General features: G+C 40.4%; 1 protein-coding gene across 3 annotated transcripts in view; it reads right to left on the bottom strand.

Moving 5' to 3' along the window:
- DNAAF9 (dynein axonemal assembly factor 9) overlaps positions 1-20,236 on the bottom strand; it is a 133,093-nt gene that overhangs the window by 74,213 nt on the left and 38,644 nt on the right. For all 3 annotated transcript variants that reach the window (XM_059386475.1, XM_059386476.1, XM_059386477.1), the window contains 5 exons: positions 15,857-15,955; positions 11,871-11,926; positions 8,297-8,432; positions 5,601-5,682; positions 4,590-4,626 (listed from right to left, as the gene is read on the bottom strand). In XM_059386475.1, coding sequence (XP_059242458.1) covers positions 4,590-4,626; positions 5,601-5,682; positions 8,297-8,432; positions 11,871-11,926; positions 15,857-15,955 — 410 coding nt within the window. The remainder of the gene's footprint in view (positions 1-4,589; positions 4,627-5,600; positions 5,683-8,296; positions 8,433-11,870; positions 11,927-15,856; positions 15,956-20,236) is intronic.

Below are 20,236 nucleotides of genomic sequence, written 5' to 3'. Positions count from 1 at the left end.
ATGAGAAAAGTGCAAAAACAGAACTCATTGATTTCTAAGCCTTTTATAAAGACTTATTTATTATGTCGAGAGAAAGTGTGTGCATGCATGGGGAGCATGGCGAGGGGCAAAGGGAGAGAGACAGAATTTCAAGCCGACTCCCTGCTGAGCACAGAGCCTGACTCAGAGCTTGATCCTAGGACCCTGAGATGATGATGTGAGCTGAAACCAAGAGTTAGATGCTTAACCAACTGAGCCACCCAGGCACCCCTGATTTCTAAACCTTTTAAAAGTCATGTGCCCCACATGATTTATACTTTGCTCTTTTTTTTTTAAGTTGTGTAGAGGTTTTTTTTTTTTTTTAATTATTCATTTTAGAGAGAGAGCGGGCAAGTGCAGAGGGAGAGAATCTCAAGGAGACTCCATGCTGAGCACAGAGCCCAGTTTGTGACTTTATCTCATGACCCTGAAATCATAACCTGAGCTGAAACCAAGAATGAGCTTCTTAACTAACTGTGCAACCCGGGTGTCCCTATACTTTGCTCTTATTAAACCATGATAAGAAAAGCCAACTCTGCTAAGAAGACCAACCCTCCATGTTTGTGATCCAACTGAAGAGAACTCGGTGGGCTCCCTAGCCCCTCTGTCAGGAGTCTGAATCCCTTCAGTATCTTGGTATAGATTTTCTGCTTTTTCGGGACCAACCACACCATACATTCATGTCATCTCCTCCCAGGCCTACGAACTGCTACTGGAACTTCAGGAGCAAAAGAGATTACCTCAGAGGAGAAGATGAGCTCCGCTTAAATTTAAATTACCAGCTGCACACCATTTTTCAAGTAGCTTACCTGATCCAGAGAATAGTGTGCGCTCCTGAGGGCAAACATTCCCTTCCTAAAGCTCCCTGCTCTTCACTCACCAATCCTGCCCTTTCTCTTGGACTTCTCACTTCCCAAATTGATTTTAAGAAGGTTTCTTCCTTCTCAGCATTTTGGGCCAGATAAATTTTTGTCATGGTGTCTGTCCTGTGCACTATAGGAAGTTCAGCAACACCCCTGGCCTCTATCCATTAGACGCCAGTAGTACCCCCAGTTGGGATAACAAAAATGTCTCCAGACACTGTCAAAGGTCACTAGGGGTGGGGCTGGAGGAAGAGGAGCAGTAGAAGTGCCCTTGGTTGAGAATCACTACCTTATGGGAGAGAGATTTAGGATCTTATCAGGATAATTATAGAGAGAAGGGGCTGGTTCATCCACAAGGCCCTAAAAGGCAGGGAAGATGCCTGGCAAGAAGATGATAAAGACTTGCCAAAACTATGTCAATGTTTATGCCTGAGAATCTTTTAACAAGGAAGGTGACCAGAGTTAGAAAGCAGGAAGGAACCCAGAAATGATCTGGTCTAACTCTCATCATACAGAAGAAGCCAGGAGGGCTTCAGGAGGTGGAGTAAACTGTCCAAGGCACAGAAAATGAATGGCAGACTTGAATTCAGGTCTGCTGTCAGCCTGGTGCTTTTCTATTGTACCATGTCACATAGCCAATTCCTTTAATTTCCTCCTTGGCGCCCACACCACATCTCTACATTTTAGGTAAGAGATTTGAGTTGGGTAGAAGAAAAAAAAAAAAGAAAAAGCATACGTAACAAAATGACAGCTCCGAAGATCAACATATCCTGAAGACTGTTGGCCAGGCCACAACAGAGGAGTATGTCTTGGTAGGAAGGGGCTTGGCAGGGGCACTGACAATGAGCATGGCCACTTCCAGGTAAGATCAGAATCTTCCACACCTTGGCACAAACACCTAAGACCCAGCTTGACTCACTCAGTACCAAAATGTTTTGGCCCCCTCACTGGTTGGCTTTCTCCTATACAACCTATACAAACCCCAGACAACAGCTGAATGCAAAGCCACTTGGCTATGGGCTTATAAAATGGCCTGAATGGGAGGCCTGAGATTCTTGCCTGGATGGCACTGCCACTGCCTTCACTAGGACTCCATAAGGCCCATAAGGCCCAAGTTCTACCAGCTCTGTGTTTCACCAAGTCTCCACATGTACTCTCAAGCACTGGTCAATACTAGTCCATGAAGCAGGGCACCAATGAATTTGGTTAGGAGGAATGTTTAGGTGTCCAGAATAAAGATCCAGTGGCTAAGCACAGCTGGCACATAAGTACCAGCAGGTACAGGGGTGCCTGTGTGGCTCAGTCAGTTAAGCATCTGACTCTTAATTTTGGCTCTGGTCATGATCTCAGGGTCATGAGATCGAGCCCCACACTGGGCTCCATGCTGGGTGTGGCTTCTGCTTAAGGTTCTCTATCTCGAGGGCACCTGGGTGGCTCAGTGGGTTAAAGCTTCTGCCTTCGGCTCAGGTCATGATCCCAGGGTTCTGGGATCAAGCCCCGCATTGGCTCTCTGCTCAGCCGGGAGCCGGCTTCCTCCTCTCTCTCTGCCTGCCTCTCTGCCTACTTGCGATCTCTGTCAAATAAATAAATAAAATCTTGGTCAAATAAATAAATAAAATCTTTAAAAAAAAGAAAAAAGATTCTCTATCTCCCTCTCCCTCTGTCTCTTCCACATACACTCTTGCTCTCTCTTAAAAAAAAAAAAAAGTAGTACCAGCATGTACAAAGTGAGAATGTGGCTGACATGTTGCTAAAGGGCAGAAAACCCACACACTAAAAAACCGTATACACATTAATTACAGCTATACAAAACCTAAATGTGTAATTTTTAAAAACCCAGTAAGATACACAGTTAAGATACTAATGGGTAGAGCCAAAGAGAAGGAATTATGGCTGATCTTATTTTTCCTCTTTTTCTTTTCTATTTCCCAATTTTTCTGTAGTATGATTATATTCCTTACATTGTATTTTTTCAGATACAGCTACATAGTTCCTACTCCAGAGATTCTGATTCAGTAATTCTGGGAACTACTATAGCCTGGGGATCATATGATTTATAAAAAGATGCTTAGATGATTCTTCGTGGTCTGTCACTATTGGCCTTTGGGAAGCACTTGTCTAGACCCCAGTAGTTTATACTAGAATATTTAATTAGGTAATAACAGAATTCTATTATGTTCATATTCTTTTTTTTTTTTTAAGATTTTATTTATTTATTTGACAGAGAGAAATCACAAGTAGGCAGAGAGGCAGGCAGAGAGAGAGAGAGAGGAGGAAGCAGGCTCCCTGCTGAGCAGAAAGCCCGATGCGGGACTCGATCCCAGGACCCTGAGATCATGACCTGAGCCGAAGGCAGCAGCTTAACCACCGAGCCACCCAGGCGCCCCTATGTTCATATTCTGATGGAAAATTCCTTTTTGGAATTCAGTAGTTCCAGCACTGTTATGGATTGAATTGAGCCCTTCTAAAACTCATAATGAAAGTCTAATCTTCAATGTAACTGTATTTGGAGATAGGACCTTTAAGAAGGTCACTGAAGTTAAATGAGGTCCTGAGTAGGGGCCTAATCCAGTGGGACTGGTATCCTTACAAGAAGAGGAAGAGACACCAGAGATTTCTGTTTCTCCCCAGAGCTCAGAGGAAAGGCCAGATAAGGACACAATAAGAAGGTGGTGGTCTGCAACTCAAGGAACGAGGCCTCACCAGAGACCAACCCTGCTGGTACCTGGAACTTGGACTTCAAGCCTCCAGAATTGTGAGAAAATAAATTTCTGCTGTTTAAGCAACCCAATCTGTGATATTTTGTTATGGTAGCCCAAACAGATTAACACAAACATTATTGAGTTTCTTTCTTTCTTTTTTAAAAATTAACATATAATGTATTATTGCTCCAAGGTACAGGTCTGTGAATCATCAGTCTTACATAATTCACAGTGCTCACCATAGCACAAACCCTCACCAATGTCCAAAACCCAGCTACCCTATCCCTATCCCCCACCCCCAGCAACCCTCAGTTTGTTTTGTGAGATTAAGAGTAATAAGTTTATTTTTTATCTTTGGTTTCCTGTTATATGTAGGGGGAGCAAAGTCAACACTGGACCTTTTTAAAGTTGCACAGCTTTGGGGCACCTGGTGGCTCAGTGGGTTAAAGCCTCTGACTTCAGCTTAGGTCATGATTGCAGGGTCCTGGGATCAAGCCCCAAGTTGGGCTCTCTCCTCAGCGGGGAGCCTGCTTCCCCCTCTCTCTCTGCCTACTTGTGATCTCTGTCAAATAAATAAAAATTTAAAAATAAATAAAAATAAAGTTGCACAGCCTGAGTTCAGATCCCAGCACTATTCCCTAAGTCTAAGAGTCAAATCCAGAGGAAACACTGCTTAGACCAGAAGTGGTTTCAACATAGATTCTCCCAATGTGTTTTAGGATGTTTTATTTCGGGGATTAAAAAATGTACTATGTAGAAGACATAGTAAGAAGAATCACACCATTGAAATGGGTTTGCAGAGGAAGTCTCTGAGTTCTGGAGAGAGGAGCACATGGCAAAGCTGGCAGGACTCCAAGCTGAGAGACAGGGCTAGGGAAACCACAGCTCTGCTCACCACTTCACCCAAATGTCCTATCCACTGCTGATCTCAAAGGAGTTAGAGCGACAGCCACAACTTCTGAGTAACTCAACTTTAAGAAAATATAAAATAGAAATGAAGACTTACATTTGTTCAGTTTTCTTGGGCAGCTTATTCTCATCACCTGTAACAAAGGACCATGAATTAAGTGTGACAAGATCATGTGTCCTGCAAACACTTCACAAGGAGGCTAGAATTTCTTAATTCAAAGGAGACATCAAGAACTACATTTTTTTTTTCTTTTGGGTTAAACACAGTACAATCACAACAGCTTTTCCCAGAATCCTCCTAGATCTTCACCCTTGACACTGATTTTGACCACCCACTCAGCATCACCTATGAACATCAGAGAAGACCTGGGGAATCTTGGGCTCTGGAATGTTTTCACCCTTATTTTTAATTTTTTTAAATTATGAGGTATAATTAAGTAGGCTCAGTTCTGACTCTTTTATCATCTCCTTAATTAGCTGACCTTTAATTATCATGCTTCTTTCAGAGTTTTCCAGCTTACACAGCAACACCCAGGTAAAAACCTGGTTTCTGCTGTAGTCTGTTCTGTGGAGCAGTGCTGAGATCCTCATTTATTCTAGAGGTTCTTCTCTAGGTCTCTTTGGATATCTGCAACTTCTGGTTACCCTAGCAAGAAGGGAAGCTCCAGTGCACCTGATCTTTCTGGAGGGCCCCGCAGCATGGAACACTTCCTCCCTTCTACCTTCTAGAAGGGTAGAAGGTACTCTTCTACCACGGCCCTTCTTCACCAGAACAGCAGGCACCTGACTGACTCTGACTCTCACTGTAGCCTGTATCTCCTGCTATCCAACTGGGACTCACTTATCCTTGCCTTCCCTCTAACACTGAGCACATGGTCTCACACATGGTTAGACATGTTGAGCTGATGATTATTCCTCCAGAGATACATTCTTTGAGAAATGTGTTAGGTGTATCAACTCTCCACTGCACTGAGAGAGGGAGTTGGAGGCCTACTAAGTGGATATCATAAACTTCTGAGGAAAGCAGTTAATGATGACTCCATTTCTAATTCATGGGAGATATTATTCATTAGGAAAGCTGATGAGATGAGAACTTACAGGAACTTACCCAAGTAAGGAACGTAAGTAGCTCCAAAAAAGTACGTTCTTGAACAAGCAAGGGGTCCCTTTGGTGAGACACACTGTACTACCTGCATGTCAGAAAAAAAAGTAAAAAAAAAGTAAAAAAAAAAAAAAAGAGTAGGGACTTAGGTATGTACTGCTGAAAAATAAAAATTATATCGTTCATGGAAATCAATTTTATCTCACCAACAGCTGATTTATTATTTTTTAAAGGCACAGAGGCAAAGATCACCTTTAATTATTATTTTTCCAAAAGTATTTTGTATTGTGTATTCTTTGTTAAGATTTTATTTATTTATTTGAGAGAGAAAGTGAGAGAGAGAGACAGAGCACAAGCAGGGGAGAGGCAGGCAGAGGGAGAGGGAGAAGCAGGTTCCCAGTGGAGCCACCTAGGTGCCTCTTGTGTTGTGTTTTTAACCTTGGCGGTATTGTGAGATTGCTACTGGGTCAGCTCATGATGCTAATGAATTCACAACTTAGAAGGGAAAGAGAAAATGTGCTTGGGTTTTGACTGTCATTAATAGTCCAGAACTTTCACAGTGAGGACTTTGGCTGACATGACAGGGAAATGTATGGAAGCAGCTATAAATTCAGGAAAGGAGGGTGTGCCCCCATGTCCCCACTTCTATTTGTATTTCATCTCTGTACATAAGCCTTGGGAAGAGATTTAAAAATTCTTATTCTTCGGGGTGCCTAGGTGGCTCAGTTAGTTAAGCAGCTGCCTTCAGCTCAGGTCATGAACATAGGGTCCTGGGATTGAGCCCCGCATCGGGCTCCCTGCTCAGTGGGGAGCCTGCTTCTCCCTCTCCCTCTGCTTCTCTCCCCTGGCTTGTGCTCTCTCACTTGCACGCTCTCTTTCTCTCAAATAAGTAAATAGATAAATAAAATCCTTTAAAAAAATTCCTATTCTTCTTCCCTGTTTAGTTATTTATACAAAGATAGATACAGATGTCCTTTTCTTTTGAAAATCCAGCATCTCATCAGGGTTCTCAGGCTATTAGTTATAAAAAACAAAATTGCTACCAAAAGAACTAAAGCAAAAGAAATTAGTGCAATATATTAAAAAAATAGCTAAATGTGACACAAATATTCATTCTACTCCAATCTTTGAGGAAGTCACAAGAGAATGCATGGCATTTTTCTGTAATATTGTGAACACTGTGAATCCAAGTTAAAGATGTGTAATAAGGATTGTTTGGCCTACTCTATAATTCACCATAGTGCATATGATCAATATTGCCACGACCCTGAATAAAAACGCATGTGCATATTTCTATTTGTTGGTTAACTGGCATATTTCCTCAATAGAACATGTTTCTTGGATTTCCAAATTCCCCCCAATTGAAAGTTTCTTTTAAAGTGCCATTTGTATAAAGAAGATGTGGTATATATATACAATGGAATACTATGCAGCCATCAAAAGAAATGAAATCTTGCCATCTGCAACAATATGGATGAAACTAGAGGGTATTATGATGAGTGAAATAAGTCAATTAGAGAAAGACAATTATCATATGATCTCTCTGATATGAGGAATTTGAGAAGCAGGGCAGGGGGTTGTGAGGGTAGGGAAGGAAAAAGTGAAACAAGGCTTTTCATGTCTGTGCCTATTGGCATTTCTGGGTTGTCAGCTTCTCCAATATCCAGTCTGGGATATATAAGCAAAAAGGAACCCCAGAAAACTCACTGCCATTTTGTCCCTTTGGTTCTAAGCTCCTCAGCCAGCCTGACTTCTTCTACCTTCCAGAGTCTTTACATGTTTATTTTACATAAATGTCCAGTGTTTTTAGTTGTACTCAGTAGAAGGATTTGGAAAAAAAAATATCTCTACTCCCTCTTCCCAGAAGCAGAACTCAGCTAAATTTCCTTTAGTTTTAACATATATAGTGAACATGTAAGATTACACTAAGAACCCTATGTCATTTGGCATTTCCTGTGTATTCCCAGGATCCTCTGGGGGGTTAAAACGAGGTCTGTGCTCTGCCATTAAAGGGCAGTAAGATCCTAACAGCATATCCATCCACTCAAGTAGCCCTATATTCCTGACCATCTTAGAGGCAGAAAAATTTAGTCCATGAGAAAGTCAATCCAGAGTGACATAGCCTCATGTTCTCCAATCAAAACTAAAAAATAGTACCTACCTCACTAGCTTTCCTGAATGTCAGTAACATTTTGAAAATACTTAAGCTTCCACAGCCTTTTACAAGCACTAGAGTCTCATATTTCAGTCTAATGTTTCCTTTAAAAAAATGTAGCAGACAATTTACCACCAAATGAACAAGTCTTCTCCCTGGCACCCTCAATAAAAGAACAGTGATCCTCAAAGTTTATGTCCTGAAATGTAACAGTGAAGACATATCAAACCTAGTAGGCTTGGAATAAGTCTATTTGTAAGTTAATTTAAAAGTCTTATTCTAATGACAACATTACTATGACAATTTAAAGAGTTTGGTTTGATAAAGTATTTTTTTAAGCTTTTTCCTTCAAATATTTAAAAATTAACAAGGATGTTTTCAAATCACACCTAGTACTTATGCAAAAATACAGTGAGTTTACAATCACTTCTTTCACTCCAAAACAACTTCGAGCTTAAATCAATACACGAACTGGAACGGTTCCTCTTATCCTTCCCTCCTCCCTATTTATAAAACCAATTAAGCACCAGGTAGTCAAGCTACTCACCATGTGTTTGGCAAAGCTCCCATTGGGACCAGTGTTGCGTACCAGATGCCCTTCAGAAGGGAAGTTAAAGTTGCCAGCATTCAGATTTTCTCGTGTGGAGTGATTGCCAAAGAGAACGAATGGCTGCCTATTAGGGCTGGAGTGGCAAACCAAAAATGTGGTTAGAAAAGAGAGTCCTAGCTAGGGCAACTTCCCAGTAAGTGGGTTCTTAGGGTTTTCAGAGTGGGTTTTCAATCCTGCTTGGAGTTTTCAGTCTTGTAGTCTGAGGAAAGAGGTCAGTACAATCCCCCTAATACTCGCTTGCTGGGAAGTGATGCCAGATGTCTCCAACTCCTCCTACTGACCCACAGGGATCATTTAGGGACATAACTAAATTCAAGCCAGGTTTGTATTTTCAGCTTGTTCTAATTCTTAAGGACAAAGTTCCACAGGTCTGTCCATGACGCAGAGATGGAGCAAGGTTCCAGTTTCATGCCACAGCAATTTAATAGAAACTGAAATTTTAAAGGATGACACCAGTTGTGATGCTCAGACTATAGGCAGACAACAGAGGCATTAACTATTCTGGAGCAGCTTTTAGGATGGGAGGAGAGTAGGGTTGCAAATATCTCACTGCCACACTTACCTGCCCTGCATGCATCCCCTTCTTCTGTCTCCTCTCTTGGTTAGACTTGTCTGTTTATTTTAGTTTTTTGCTGTCACTTTCTGCTCACTTCTCAGTCTACTTCAGTTGACCCCTCAGTCATTTTACTCCAATTACTCTTGCAAAAGTCACCATGTGACTTTCACATAGCAAAGAGCAAATCCAAGGATAGGCTTCGGCCTGCCCTTCCTTGGTCTCTCAGAAGCACTGACACCCTCTCCCTGAAAGAGCTGTTGCATCTCAGTTTCCCTTGTCAGCCATTCTCTTCCTCTATCTGCCTCTGAATATTCCCAGGGTTTTACTTTCAGCTGTCTGTCTCTCCTTTCCTCTTTCATCATCTATCCCCCGTTCCCCTTCAAGTTTTGCAATAAATAAATGGCATCATCATCCACCCCGGGACTAAGCCAGAACTGAGAAGCCTCCTTAGGCCTCCTTGAGTTCTCCTTCCCCTTACCTTCTAAATCCAACCAACCACCATGTTTCACTCCTATTTGTCCATTTCCCTCAACCCACATGGTCACAGGCCTCATCCCTGATGCCATCATTTCTTCCCCAAACAACTGCACTGCCCCCTCACAGTGACTGTGCTTCCACTCTTGTTCTCCTATAATCTATTCTCCACAATTCAGAGGGGACAACTTTCATACATGGAAAGCTTTTTATGCCTTTATTTCATTTTCTAGGGAAGGACTGGAATCTTTCACATGGCCAAAGAAGACTTGTATGGTCTGGCCTGGCCAACTTCTTTGGCTCCATGGAAGGTCATTCTCCCCCAACTCTTATATTCCACCAAACCCATCTTCTTTTATGTTCCTTACACTCTCATCTCAAGATGCTTTTCTCCTTTTTAAAAAGGGGCTCACTGATCACCTTTTTAAAAAAAAAAAATTTTTTTTAAGTAATCCCTATACCCAGTGTGGGGCTCGAACACAAAACCCTGAGATCAAGAATTGCACATTTCACTGACTGAGCCACCCAGGTGCTCATCTTACTACCTTTACTCATCATTCAGATCTCCCCTCAGAGAAGACCATGTTCTCCAGCTGTAGTCTTCACAATGCCAAGTTCTCTTCTCCTTCATGGCACCAATCAGAGTTTGTAATTATGTTATTTTGTGAGGTTGCTTGATTAATGTCTTATTTCTCTACCACACTACACACTCTATAACAGCAGAGACCATGACTGCTCGGTTTAAAAAAAATTTTTTTTTAAGTAATCTCTATGTCCAACATGACATTTAAACTGCGACCCAGAGATCAAGAATCAAATACTCTACTGACTGAGCCAGCTAGGCACCTCCATGACTGGTTTACTTTTTAATCATTTATTTCTTGCTTAGTATGTCGTATGTTCTCAACAAATAGTACCTAAAGGATATTTTTAAGATAGTTTCAGTTATGGACTGAATGTTTATATCCCCACAAAATTCATATGTTAAAATTCTAACCCCCAAAGTAATGGTATTAGGAGGTAGGGCCTTTGCGGGAGGTGATTAAGTCATTAGGGTAGATCACACATGAATGAGATTATAAAAAAGGCTCTTATAAAAGAGCCTCCTGAGAGATCCCTTGTCCTTTCTGCTATGTAAGGTCATAGTGAAATGACTGCTTTCTAAGAGGAAGTGGGCCCTTATTAGACATTGGATGGGATAGTGTGATTTTGGGACTTACCAGTCTCCAGAACTTAGGGAAATAAATGTTTTTTTGTTTATAAGCAATCTAGTTTACGGTATTTTTGTCACGGCAGCTAAAATAGATTAAGATGGTTTCCTTTATTCCCTACACTTTCCTTAAATTGCCCTTAGTGTGTATCATGTGGAAAATTCTTTATATTTCTTGTATTAGCCTTAAAAATATCTCCTTAAGTTTCAGGAAAATAGGGGCTCTTAAAAGTAAACATGACTCTGATTCTTCTTCTGAAGCTTAATTCGAGGTAAATGACTCTTTAGGCAGAAAAAGATGACCCTAAGTCCCAACCATGGCAATCTGTCTCACTTCAGATTGGACTGGATTTAGGGAAGAAAAGAGAGGAAAGATCTACTCTCATCTATCCATCAGAGGAACCATAACCAGCAGGGGCCCTGTCGATTACCACGATAAGAGAGATGCTAAAGGAAATACCTCAAGAAAACAAATGTAGCAACCCTAATGCTCCTTGTCTTTCTGGGGCTGGACATTTATGCCCAAACCTTTTTACTCCCCATAACATGCTATGGATCCCTGCCTAGCCGTTGGACATTCTGCTTCCTAGCTTCCCTGGGGGTAGGGATGGAATATAAAATTCCTTTCTTTAGATTTCAGCAAGTTACAATGTTTAAAAAGCTAGTTTACTATAAACCTGTATTTTAAAAATTTATTTTTAAAAAAGATTTTATTTATTTATTTGAGACAGAGCAAGAGAGAGACAGCATGAGCGGGGCAGAAGGAGAAGCAGGCTCTCCACTGGGCAGGGAGCCTGATGTGGAACTTGATTCCAGGACTCCGGGATCATGACCTGAGCAGACGGCAGCCACTTAACTGACTGAGCCACTCAGGTGCCCCTAAAACTGTATTTAAAAAAATATACGGATGGGGGCGCCTGGGTGGCTCAGGTCATGATCTTAGGGCCCTGAGACTGATTCCACACTGGGCCGGCCCCACATGGGCTCCCTGCTTAGTGAGAACTGCTTTTCCCTCTCTCCCTCTGCCTCTATCCCCCTCTTGGGCACTCTCTCTCTCAAATAAATATTTCAAAATAAATATATATGTATATAAATAGAAAAGCAGAAAACGGACAATTTTTCAAGGTATAAATTTCTTACCCTGTGATGACTAAAGTCAATTTGTATTTTCCTGACTCTACCTTAGGGACTTAGATGCTCCCTCACAACCACCCTCCTGGTCAATCCCATTTTCTCTATTACCATTCACCTTTCTTCCCCAAGAAACTTACCTGTTTTCAGTTATATGGCTGGAGATCATTCCATGACTGAAGTAACTTCTGAATGGCTAAAAAAGAAGCCAATATTGTCTATCTTAAGATCATAATTTTATAAAACAATCATAAAACCCCCTCATATATGTACATATGAATGTAGGTATTGTGTGTGTGTGTGTGTTTGAGAGAGATGTTTACAGATTATTGTAAAAACATGGAATGACAAATGTAGTAGAAAGCAACATGAGTTTTTAGGGCAGGTAGCAAACAAACAAAAAAACAGCAAAAGAAATAAAGAGGCTGCAAAAGAAAATGGAAGGTAAAGAAAATCACCACCTATGGTCCAAGTTACTAATCATGTAGGAATTTTCCCTTCTATTAAAAATTTGTTTTCTACATTTCTAATAAAGGAATATATTTTAATTCTAGCACACCAGTTTATTTATTTATTTATTTATTAAAGATTTTATTTATTTATTTGAGAGAGCGAGAGCATGCAAAAGCAGGGGTAGGGGCAAAGTGAGAGAGAAGGAGACTTGCCACTGAGCAGGGAATCCAATGCAGGGCTTGAACCCAGGACCCAACATATTAATTTAAAATCAGCATTGAGGGGCGCCTGTGGCTAAATCGGTTAGATGGCTGCCTTAGGCTCAGGTCACAATCCCAGAGGCTTGGGATTAAGCCCCACGTGGGGATCCCTGCTCAATGGAGAGCCTGTTTTTCCTTCTCTCTTTGCCTGCTGCTCTACTTATGCTCTCTCTCTCTGTGTCAAATAAATAAATAAAATCTTTAAAAATAAGTGAAAAATAAAATCTCCATTGAGAAAGAATCCACAGAACTTAGAAGTACACTGTAAGGGGTGCCTGGGTGGCTCAGTGGGTTAAGCCGCTGCCTTCAGCTCAGGTCATGATCTCAGGGTCCTGGGATCAAGCCCCACATCGGGCTCTCTGCTCAGCAGGGATCCTGCTTCCTTCTCTCTCTCTGCCTGCCTCCCTGCCTACTTATGATCTCTCTCTGTCAAATAAATAAATAAAATCTTTAAAAAAAAAAAAAAAAAAAGAAGTACACTGTAAGAAGTTTCCCAGGAAACCACAGAAGTATTTCTCAGCCTTGGTGTGTATAGTACTAGGCTAAACACTAATCTAAACTTGATATGCAGGGTCTGTGCTAAAAAGGTTCAAAAATTCCTTACTACCCACCAAAAGGCAATTTTAATCTACTTAAATAACATCTATTGTTCTTCCCACACACTGATCATGTAAGTAATATATGCTTATTTAAGAATTTAATAAAAACCACCTACAATCTCCAATAACTGTTAACATTTTGGTATATTCTCTTCCTATGATACATCCATAGTATATGGTTGTACCAAAGCCTACTAGTTTTCTATTCTTGGAAATTGTATTGCTACTAACTCTTATATTATGTATAATACTGTAATAAACAACTTTTCATAAATTTTATTTGCAGCTCTGATTATTTCCTTAAAGCAGATCTGGAAATGAAATTTTAGGGTAAATAGGCAGAACTATATTGCCAAACTGTTTTTTGAAGAACATCTGGGATGCCTGGGTGGCTCAGATGGCTAGGCATCTACCTTCAGCTCAGGTCATGATCCCAGGGTCCTGGGATTACGCCCTGCACTGGGTTCCCTGCTCAGCAGGAAGCCTGCTTCTCCCTCTCTCACTCCCCCTGCTTCTTTTCTCTCTCTTGCTCTCTCTCTAATAAATAAGTAAAATCTTAAAAAAAAAAAAAAGAAGAGAAAAATGGTATTTCATTGCTGTTTTATTATATGGTCCTTTGATTTCTAATGAAGTAGAGTATTTCAGATATAGTCAATGGCCATCTGGATTTCCCTTTGGTAATTAGCTGTTTACTTACATCCTCTGGATGTTCAATTGGAGTTTGGTGTTCACAGATCTCACTGATCTGTAAAAGCTCTTTATATATATGTTAAAATAGCTAAATTTTACTGAGGGTTTACCATGCGAACTGTGATAAACACTTAAATGCATTATCTCAAGTAGCCCTAATAACCTATAAGGTTTATTCAATCACTCACCTGTCCAGTTAGTTAATAATACTGTACTAATACTAAAATGGGGGGAAAAATGAAAATAAAATATAAAGTGAACTTCAAACATGAAAACCTGTTCAACCTTACTCACAATTTCAAAAATTCCATTTCTTATCTATAAGACTGTGAAAAATACGAAAGTGTGACAATACATCCTATTGGTGAGGCAATGGTCAAACAGGCACTCTCATATATAGCTGGTGGGAATGCAAATTGGTCAACCCTCGTGAAGAGAAATTTGGCAATAGCTAACACAACTAAGTATGCACTTACCTTTTGACAATCACATTATGAGGTATACAAACCTCCAACAATTTGAAAACAAGAAAAAAGAATCCAGAAAACTGAAAAGGGCATCAGTGAGATGCGGAACTACTTCAAGTGGCCTAATACAGAGGTAATTAGAGTCTCTGAGAAAAAAGGTGGACAGAAAAATACCTGGACAAATAATGGCCAAAAACTTTCTTTTTTTTTTTTTTCCCTAAAGATTTATTTATTTATTTATTTATTTATTTATTTGACAGAGAGAAATCACAAGTAGACAGAGAGGCAGCCAGAGAGAGAGAGAGAAGGAAGCAGGCTCCCTGCTGAGCAGAGAGCCCGATGCGGGACTCGATCCCAGGACCCTGAGATCATGACCTGAGCCCAAGGCAGCGGCCCAATCCACTGAGCCACCCAGGCGCCCCTGGCCAAAAACTTTCTAAACCTGATGAAAACTGTAAATCCACAGATCCAAGAAGCTCAACAAAAGCCCAGCACAAGAAATTTGAGGAAACAACTCAAAACTAGTAATAAAAGAGAAAATCTTAAAAGCAGCTAGAGGGAAAAAAAAAAACCAGTTATATGCAGAGGAACAAAGATAAAGAATAAAAATTAAGATGAACATTAAAGATAAAGAGGAGAACATAACAAACAATGCAAGGGAGAAGATAGTGGAACAGCATCTTCCAGGTACTAAAAGGAAAAACACTGTCAACCAAGAATTCCATGCATGGAAAAAATGTCTTTCAAAAATGAAGGTGAAATCAAGATATTTTTTCAGACATATGAAAGCTGGAAGAACTCATCATCTGAAGATTTGCACCGTGAAAAATATTAATGGACACTCTTTACAGAAAAGGAAATCATACTGAATGGAAATCTGGATCTACACAAAGGAATGAAGAACATCGAGAACAGTAACTACATACACAAATACATGAAATTTTAAAAAATTACTTAAATCTTTTAAAAAAGGATTAAAACAAGATTAAAAAGAGAATTAAAAAAAGAGAAATGACTGCTTAAACAAAAATAATAGCAATGTATTAGTGAGGTTTATAAAATGTAAAAGTGAATGCACGACAACAAAGATCAACACCAACTCTAAAGGCTGAGGAGTGGCAGTGCAAGCCCAAGGCAGAATCAAGTATAAGCTCAAGACCACTCCTCTGATCCTCCCTGTGACTAACTCTGGGGACCGGCCTATGCCCTGGTTCTTGATTTAGATACCTTAGTTTACTCATAGAGTGGGTTTTACACTGAATCTAGTAATTTCACCATTGTTTGCCTGGAAAGAAAACTTACCTAGGGGGTTCAACTGAGGAAAGGAGTGCTACTCACACGTGGAGAATTACTTTTAGGCCTAGTAACTAGCAACTAGCACCCAACAGAATTCCTTTCCGACAGAGGTACCACCAGACTCTAAAATGAGCATTCTTCTCATACAGAAGCTGGCACAGAAAAACAACTTCTTTATAGAGGTTGGTAGGTTGGTATGGAGGCTAAAAACTTCTTTACAGCACACAACAAAGCTTAAGGCAATAATAACCCAAACATATAAGGATTGGTACTGTTGAATTCTGAAAAAAATTAACAAAACTAAAACAGAAAAAATAAATAAGTTAATCAGTTTTTTCTCTTTGGCCCTTTCTTTACATACCTCACCCGCCTGAGATTCAGAAAGTTCCAGCAGGAAAGGAATTTCTGTATCAAAATTAGCAAAGAAGCTAGTCCACTGATGTTCAAAAGCCACCAAATCCTAGGAAGAAAATGAAAAGGATAATGCATTTGATCACATTCAGAGGTACTTTAGAAAACCAGAATCATGAAACAGCATCAGCTATCAAAATACTGGATCACTTAAATATATTTTAAAAGTTAATAGCAAACTACAGATACATGTTATCACATAGATGAACCTCAAAAACAACCAAAAGAGATATAAATGACCACCTGGTGTATGCTTCATTTATATGAAATACCCAGAAAATGCACATCTATAAAGACAGAAAGTAGATTAGTGGTTTGAATGAGGCCAGAGACTGATTACAAGTTAACACAAGGGAATTTGAGGGGTTGATGAAAATGTTCTAAAATTCGATTGTGGTGATGGCTGTACAACTCTAAATTTCACTAAAAATTCCTGAATTATACACTTTAAAATGGGTAAATTTTATGGTGTATAAATTATATTCTAAAAAAGTTATTTAAAAAGAAGACAACAATGTGCACCCAGTGCCTTACTTCAGCAATCTTTATTAGAGAGAGGTACTTATTTATGAGGCACCTAAAAGATAGTACATCCAGTGACAAAAGGTGGTCACGCCAGTGCAGCTTTGTTTAAGGACAAGTCAGATGACCTTAGTTAGAAGTTGGGTGGTGCCCTGGGTGGCCCATAGCCCTCTTATCCCTCACACCCTGCCCTAGTGGTGGTGGTGGTGGGGGGGAATTGCAAAACTCTGTGCCTTTCCTAGTTGACTCTCGGTGCAACCTACCTACCTCCCCCATCCCAGCTGCTTTTCAGCCTCTCTCATTCCTGCTCCCAATTACCACATATTGTTTTGTGCTTCTGGCTTTCCTTTAAAACATTGTTAGTTAACCAGAATACATGAGTTAACCAAAACACACCAGTTGCTTAAGATACTCATAGATGCTCACTGGAGCATCTTTACTCATTCTGTTTTTACAGAGGTATCTTACACACACACACACACACACACACACACACACAAATAAGTGCATACTTACAACTGGTAACCTACGGTTATCTGGGTTAGACTGCTCTGTCATACCACCTCTGTCCCGTGGCCCAGTAAACTAGACCTTCTGAGTTTGGGCTCCTGACCTACTGCTATTGGGTCCAGTTGGTGGCCCTGATCCAGGATCCAAGAGAGTCTGTGCATTTTGGGGAATATATTAAAAAAGATGGGGCATTCTGTTTCAAAAAATTCCCTGAGGACTTGTCAGTACTAATTACAGAATAAGGTAGAATGAATCATTAAATACCGCTTTCAGTTCCATGCTATGAGTGAAATGACGAATTCTCATACTTAAAATAGCATTATATCTGACATGTCCATATAAATACACACACACACACACACACACATGCAGATTCTTAAAACGTCCTAACAGCCTTGCATTTCTCTATGCCCACTTTATACATAAGGAGATTGAGGTACTGAAAAGTAAAGTGACCTGCCTGATGATGGAATACTAAAGAGCAGAAGTGGAAATGTATCTAGGTAAGAGATACCCAGATCCTGTGTTTTTTCCACCAGACACACTATTCTCCACCTTTTCCCTAATACTAATGTTGCACTTGTGGAAACAGATACTGTGTATACAGGCAGAACTGATCAGTCGCATCTGATGATGAAGAAAGGAAAGTTTATCTGCATAGACTCTTTGAGACCAAATCTAGAACACAGGCCCAGAGAGATATCAAGGTCAGATAAGCAGTAAAGGTCTGAAAATCCCAAGAACCATGACAGTGTGCCTTGGTTCTTGGCTGGTAGAGAAGGATACTGAACTTTATTTTTTTTTTTTTTAAAGATTTATTTATTTATTTGACAGAGAGAGATTACAAGTAGGCAGAGAGGCAGGCAGAGAGAGAGGAGGAAGCAGGCTCCCTGCTGAGCAGAGAGCCCGATGTGGGACTCGATTCCAGGACCCTGAGATCACGACCTGAGCCGAAGGCAGCGGCCTAACCCACTGAGCCACCCAGGCGCCCGATACTGAACTTTAGACAGAACTTTTGGCCATAGGCTGGCATCCAGCTTGCTAGTGGCTCGAAGTCCGTATCATGGCACCACCAGTAAGTTGACCTGGCTTAAGGACTAGGCAAGGGGAAAGCACTCATGTCTGAAGAGTTCCTCACAATGTTCAAAAAGAGAGGATTCTGGGGCTTTCTGTGTATTTCAGGGGCTTTCAGACAGGTTCCTTCTCTGTGGCTAGAACACTCATACCCCCTCCTCCTCTGTCTGGAAAGATCTCTGATCACCACACATGACTCCTTTGGGAAGCAATCCTGAGCAATTCCAGGCAGTTATTTTCCTTACTCTCTATGTTCCGCTGTGATTAGAGCAGTTACTAAAGAATACCACTATTATTGGTCTAAAAGCCCATTAAACAGTATGAGTGGGGGCCAGGTCTACCTATTTCTGTGTTTTAGCATAAGCACGGTATCCAATTTATGGTTATTATTTGCTTAATAAACCAAGAAGCAGGTGCGTGTGGGTAGCTCAGTCGGTTGAGCATCTGACTCTTAATTTCGGCTTAGGTCATGATTTCAGGATTGTGAGATCAAGCCCTGTGTCAGGCTCTGTGCTGAGCATGGAGCCTGCTCAAAGAGCTGCCAGCAGTGATTGGCCAGTGGGAATTAAAAGCCTAGATGCTGGGCACCTGGGTGGCTCAGTTGGTTAAGCGACTGCCTTCAGCTCAGGTCATGATCCTGGAGTCCCCGGATTGAGTCCCGTGTTGGTCTCCCAGCTCCATGGGGAGTCTGCTTCTCCCTCTGACCTTCTCCCCTCTAATGCTCTACCACTTCTCTCTCTCTCAAATAATTTTTTTTAAAAAATCTTAAAAAAAAAAAAAAAAAGCCTAGATATCAATTCTGGCTTAAGATTACACATCTTGACAAAGGGGAAATAGACGTGAGCAGAAAAGGTATTTGGATGGTGGACAGAAAAGAGGGTTTTATTTTTTATCTTTTTAGATTTTATTTATTTAGTTAACAAAAAGAGAGAGAGAGCACAAGTAGGGGGAGGAGCAGGCAGAGGGAGAGAGAGAAGCAGGCTCCCCACTGAGCAAGTAGCCTGATGCAGGACTTGATCTCAGGATTCCAGAATCATGACCTGAGCCAAAGGCAGCAGCTCAACCAACTGAGGCACCCAAGTGACCCAAAAAGAGGGTTTTAGAGAAGTTTGGAGGCTATGAAACAGCTCAAAGAAGGGAGAAGAAAATAAGGTAGATTTTTAAAAAGTGATATGGGTACAAACTGCTCCTTTTTCAGTAATTTTTCTAGAGACACAAAGACTAGAACTGCATTTTAAATACTTCTGGCTGTTGGATTTGAATTTCATTAACATTTGTAGACTCACCACAAGAGATCCCTGCACAAATTTATGGTTATACATGTGTATAGTATTTTTACTCCATGTGGGGTTCAATGAGCTATTTGGAGATCTACTTCATCAGCTTGGAGAGTTCTTGGACATTATCAATTCAGATTTCCTGTTGCATTTTCTCTCTACTTTCTTTCTGTACTTCAACTACACTATGTAAGATCATTTGACATTGTTTGGCAGATACTGGATGCTCTGTTTTACTCTGCTTAGTCTTTTTTTCTTGGTCTTCCAGTTTAGAAACTTCCTTTGACCTATCTTAAAGTTCACAGAACTTTACTTCATTTGTATCTAACCTGTTATTAAGACAGTCTAATGAATCCTTCATTTCAGGTATAGTATTTTTCATTTCTAACATTTCCATTTGGTTCTTTTTTCAGTTTTCAGGTCTCTGCTGAAATTCTTTAGCATTTTTAGTAGTAACTTGAAATTTTCCATTAGTTAATTCCATGATTTGGACTTAATTCTCTTGCCTGTTTCTTTTTTTTTAAGACTTTATTTTAAAGTAATCTCTACGCTCAATGTGGGGCTTGAAGGGGCTTGAACTCACAACCCTGAGATCAAGAACCGCATGCTCTACCAACTATGCCAGCAAAGTGCCTCTCTACTGGCTGTTTCTTAACAATGAAATTTTCTTACTTTATATCTTCTAATTTTTTTATCATATGCCAGACATTTTGTTATTAAAGTTTTCACTGAGAAACTGAAGTACGTAATATTTACCTCTAGAAAAGTATACCCTTTCTTTTATCAGGACATTAAAGTAGGGATCTAGGTAATTTTGATCTATAATTGATCTGGGTCTGGGTCTTACCACATTCGTGCATTTATTAATCACTAAATTAAAATATTTTGAGGGTAGGATCTGAATTTCAGTTGATTTTGCTCGTGGGAAGTCAGAAAGCCAGGAAGGG

Source organism: Mustela nigripes, unplaced genomic scaffold, assembly GCF_022355385.1.
Source record: "Mustela nigripes isolate SB6536 unplaced genomic scaffold, MUSNIG.SB6536 HiC_scaffold_75, whole genome shotgun sequence".
NCBI classification, from domain to species: Eukaryota; Metazoa; Chordata; class Mammalia; order Carnivora; family Mustelidae; genus Mustela; species Mustela nigripes.
Note: the sequence above shows the minus strand (reverse complement) of the source record. Positions and strands in the feature narration are given on the sequence as shown.